Below are 3,056 nucleotides of genomic sequence, written 5' to 3'. Positions count from 1 at the left end.
CTGTGCCTTCTTGGGATATTATTGAATTAGATGGGTTTAGGGTCCTGGGCACCATGCCCAAAGCTTCTCTCCTTGTGCCCTGGTTCCCATTTCTGCTGAACATGACTCAGCGGCTGTGGGAGATCCAGTGTTGCCTTCCCCCAGGTCACTGGTGGTTTGTAGACCAACCTCCTGGCCAGCCAAGGGTGATGAAACCTATTATACCAACAGAAAAATTGGAATGGGAACCCTTGAGTCCCCACCCTACCCTTCCTTCCTCTCTTGGGGATTAAAAGCCTGGCAGGAGGAAGCACCAGCAGCAACTGACTGGTCAGCCTTCCTGGGAAGATGCAGCAACTCCTGCTCCTGGTGGCCTTTCTCCTACCTGCAGGGGCTTGGGCAGGTGAGTGACTGTCCAAACCCGCAGAGGCCCAATCCCATCCCATAGACTCTGGGCCCACACTGCCTCAGCACTTCCTCACTGTGTGTCATTGGACACAGTGGCTGCATTCACAGTTCCCAGGTATTTCATCTATAAATAGAAATAACATCAATGCCACCTCATGGAGTTGTAAGATGGTTACATTAGTTAGTGTACATGGAACTCTTGGAATTGCCCCTGGCATGTAGAATGTGCTCTGTAACTCTGCTCTATGAATTTTTCTGTAGCCCATATGCCAAAGCCAAGGAGACAAGGATACACAATAACAGTCCCCTCAGCTCATATCTAGATTCTTGAAAAACAGTCTGTGAGCTGGTCATGAGCTGGACTCAGAAGGAACAGGAAGATCCTTGAAAGAGAAAGTCCCCAGGGAATTTCAGGGAGAAGCTACTCCCATGGACTCTGGATACAGACAGTAGAGATCTCTCCACATTGTGAGAGGCTTAGGTGCCTTTCCTGGAGCAAGGTTTGTTCTCCTTTTGGGGAGGTGGGAGGAAGCTGAGGTCTGGGGTGGCAGCCGGCAGTGTTTCCTGAAGAATCCTGGAGCCCTCTCCCATAATGTGGTACCCTGCAAACCCCAATTCTTACCACCAAATCCTCCTTTCCCTGCATCATCTCTGTAGCTTCCCCATCTTCTAGCCTTTCAAGATCAACCAAGCTGTGAGTTCAGCGAGCATAGAGATAAGTGCTGAATACTTCCTTCCAGGGGAGATCATCGGAGGCCAAGAGGCCCAGCCCCATTCCCACCCCTACATGGCCTATCTTCTAACCCGAACACCAACGGGTCTGAGCACTTGTGGAGGATTCCTGGTGCGAGAAGACTTTGTGATGACATCAGCTCGCTGCTGGGGAAGGTGAGGAATTAAGGATCTTCCAGGCGGCCAGTAAAGCAGGTTCAGAAGAGTTCAGAAGACCATGCAGCCAAAAGCAGGGTTCTAGCAATGAAGGGGTGAAGAGAGACTAAGTAAACCCTGGGAGGCAGGGAATAGTCTAGTGTAATTGAGGTCAAGAGGAAGAGGTGGAAGGCATGCATTAGGCCTCAAAATATGAATGCAAGCTATTTCTCAAGTTATTCTAGGGGAGGCAAAACTTAAGGTCAGTGTGTCCCCCACCATCCCCAGTGCAAGGCTTTGGAGAAGCAGCAGACACAGAGATCTCAACCCCAGGGCCTCTCTGTCTCCTCATTTCCCTCAGCTGCAGTTCTGCTGCCCTGAGCTCTCACCTGCTCAGCACAGCTGGTGGACTTTAACACATGCGGCTCATACCTACCTCTAAGCCACTATTCCTTTGCAGCCGTATGCGCGTCATCTTGGGGGCCCACAACATCAGGAGACAGGAAAGGACCCAGCAGAGTATATTGGTGCTCAGAGCCATCCGCCACCCTAGATATAATCAGCAGAACCACCTGAATGACATCATGTTACTGCAGGTACCACCTGCCTGAGCTGGCTCCTTCCCAGCATGGGGGCTTCAGGGAGGAGGAAGCAGGGGCAGGGTCCCAGGGGTGGTGGGTGAGGGCTGCATAGACCTTCCCTGAGTGCCTGCACTCTTCCTGCCAGCTGGAAAAGAGAGCCAGACGGAATCGATTTGTGAGGCCAGTGGCTCTGCCTCAGTCCCAGATCAGACTGAGTCCTGGGTCCTTGTGCACTGTGGCTGGCTGGGGCCTGGTCAGCCAGCACAGGAGAACAGACACACTTCGGGATGTGCAGCTGAGAGTGCAGAGGGATCAGGAATGCAGCAACTACTTTGATACCTTCAACGGCCAAAGGCAGATTTGTGTAGGAGACCAGATCGAAGGGAAGACCACCTTCCTGGTAAGGCCACTGGCATCTGCAACACTACTTGAGACAGGAGGGCTGTGCAGAACAAGACAGTGGGAACAGACTACATCCCCACAGCCTGTCTGGGGGCCAGACCAACATAAAGTGGGGGGTTTCCCATCAACCCAGTCTCTGAAGGAAGGAGAGGAGCATGGGACACACAATGGATACACATGCAAAACTAAGGTCAGTGCAGTGTTTTCATGGGAAAGGGCAAGATACCTTGACTTGAATTGAGCTAGAGACAGTCACCACAGCCAGGGTTGTAGCCTAAGCAATGAAAGACACAGGAGTTTGACTTCTTCACCTGCACCAGCCTCCCTCCTCTGAGGGCCAGACCTTAGGGACCAAGCATGGGAGATATGGAGTCGGGGGGGGGGGGGAGGCGGCTGGCTTAGTGTCCCTTCCTCTCCACACCCACAGGGGGACACTGGAGGCCCCCTTGTGTGTAACAATGTGGCCCAGGGCATTGTCTCCTATGGAAGAAGATTCGGGGCTCCTCCAACAGTCTTCACCAGGATTGCTCGTTTCCTACCCTGGATAAATAGAACAATGAGCCAACTTAACCAAAAGAGAGCACACTGAGATCTTTCTTCCCCCTGTAACTGACTTCTCTGGGATGGAAGCCAGCTCCAGTGGGGTTGCCAGAGCCTTAATAAATGGCCATGTCTACAGTGGAAATAACAGATTTCTCATGTTATTAAACATCTATTCTGTATAAAGCAAATGTATCCAGGACTGAGTCTGACCTCCTGCAGGATTATTGGGTCTTTTCCTCAGGGCAAATGAACCTCCTCCGAGCCAACCATTCTCCA

The 3,056-nt window shown here is 51.9% G+C and overlaps 1 protein-coding gene across 1 annotated transcript; it reads left to right on the top strand.

The window, feature by feature from the left end:
- The first annotated feature begins 327 nt into the window (after nucleotides 1-327).
- Nucleotides 328-2,826, top strand: LOC103301543 (cathepsin G-like). The gene is made up of 4 exons (XM_054715643.1): nucleotides 328-382; nucleotides 1,128-1,275; nucleotides 1,715-1,850; nucleotides 2,665-2,826. The coding sequence occupies exons 1-4, from the start codon at nucleotides 328-330 to the stop codon at nucleotides 2,824-2,826; spliced, it is 501 nt and encodes a 166-aa protein (XP_054571618.1).
- The last annotated feature ends 230 nt before the right edge of the window (nucleotides 2,827-3,056 follow it).

The sequence above is a fragment of the Eptesicus fuscus genome, chromosome 5 (assembly GCF_027574615.1).
Source record: "Eptesicus fuscus isolate TK198812 chromosome 5, DD_ASM_mEF_20220401, whole genome shotgun sequence".
NCBI classification, from domain to species: domain Eukaryota; kingdom Metazoa; phylum Chordata; class Mammalia; order Chiroptera; family Vespertilionidae; genus Eptesicus; species Eptesicus fuscus.
Note: the sequence above shows the minus strand (reverse complement) of the source record. Positions and strands in the feature narration are given on the sequence as shown.

What these genes read in the sequence shown, in the direction of transcription:
- LOC103301543 (XM_054715643.1), top strand. Translation starts at nt 328, where the DNA reads ATGCAGCAACTCCTGCTCCTGGTGGCCTTTCTCCTACCTGCAGGGGCT. An exon ending in ACCTGCAGGGGCTTGGGCAG is followed by an intron (nt 383 to 1,127) that starts GTGAGTGACTGT and finishes ACTTCCTTCCAG; the next exon opens with GGGAGATCATCGGAGGCCAA. An exon ending in ATGACATCATGTTACTGCAG is followed by an intron (nt 1,851 to 2,664) that starts GTACCACCTGCC and finishes CCACACCCACAG; the next exon opens with GGGGACACTGGAGGCCCCCT.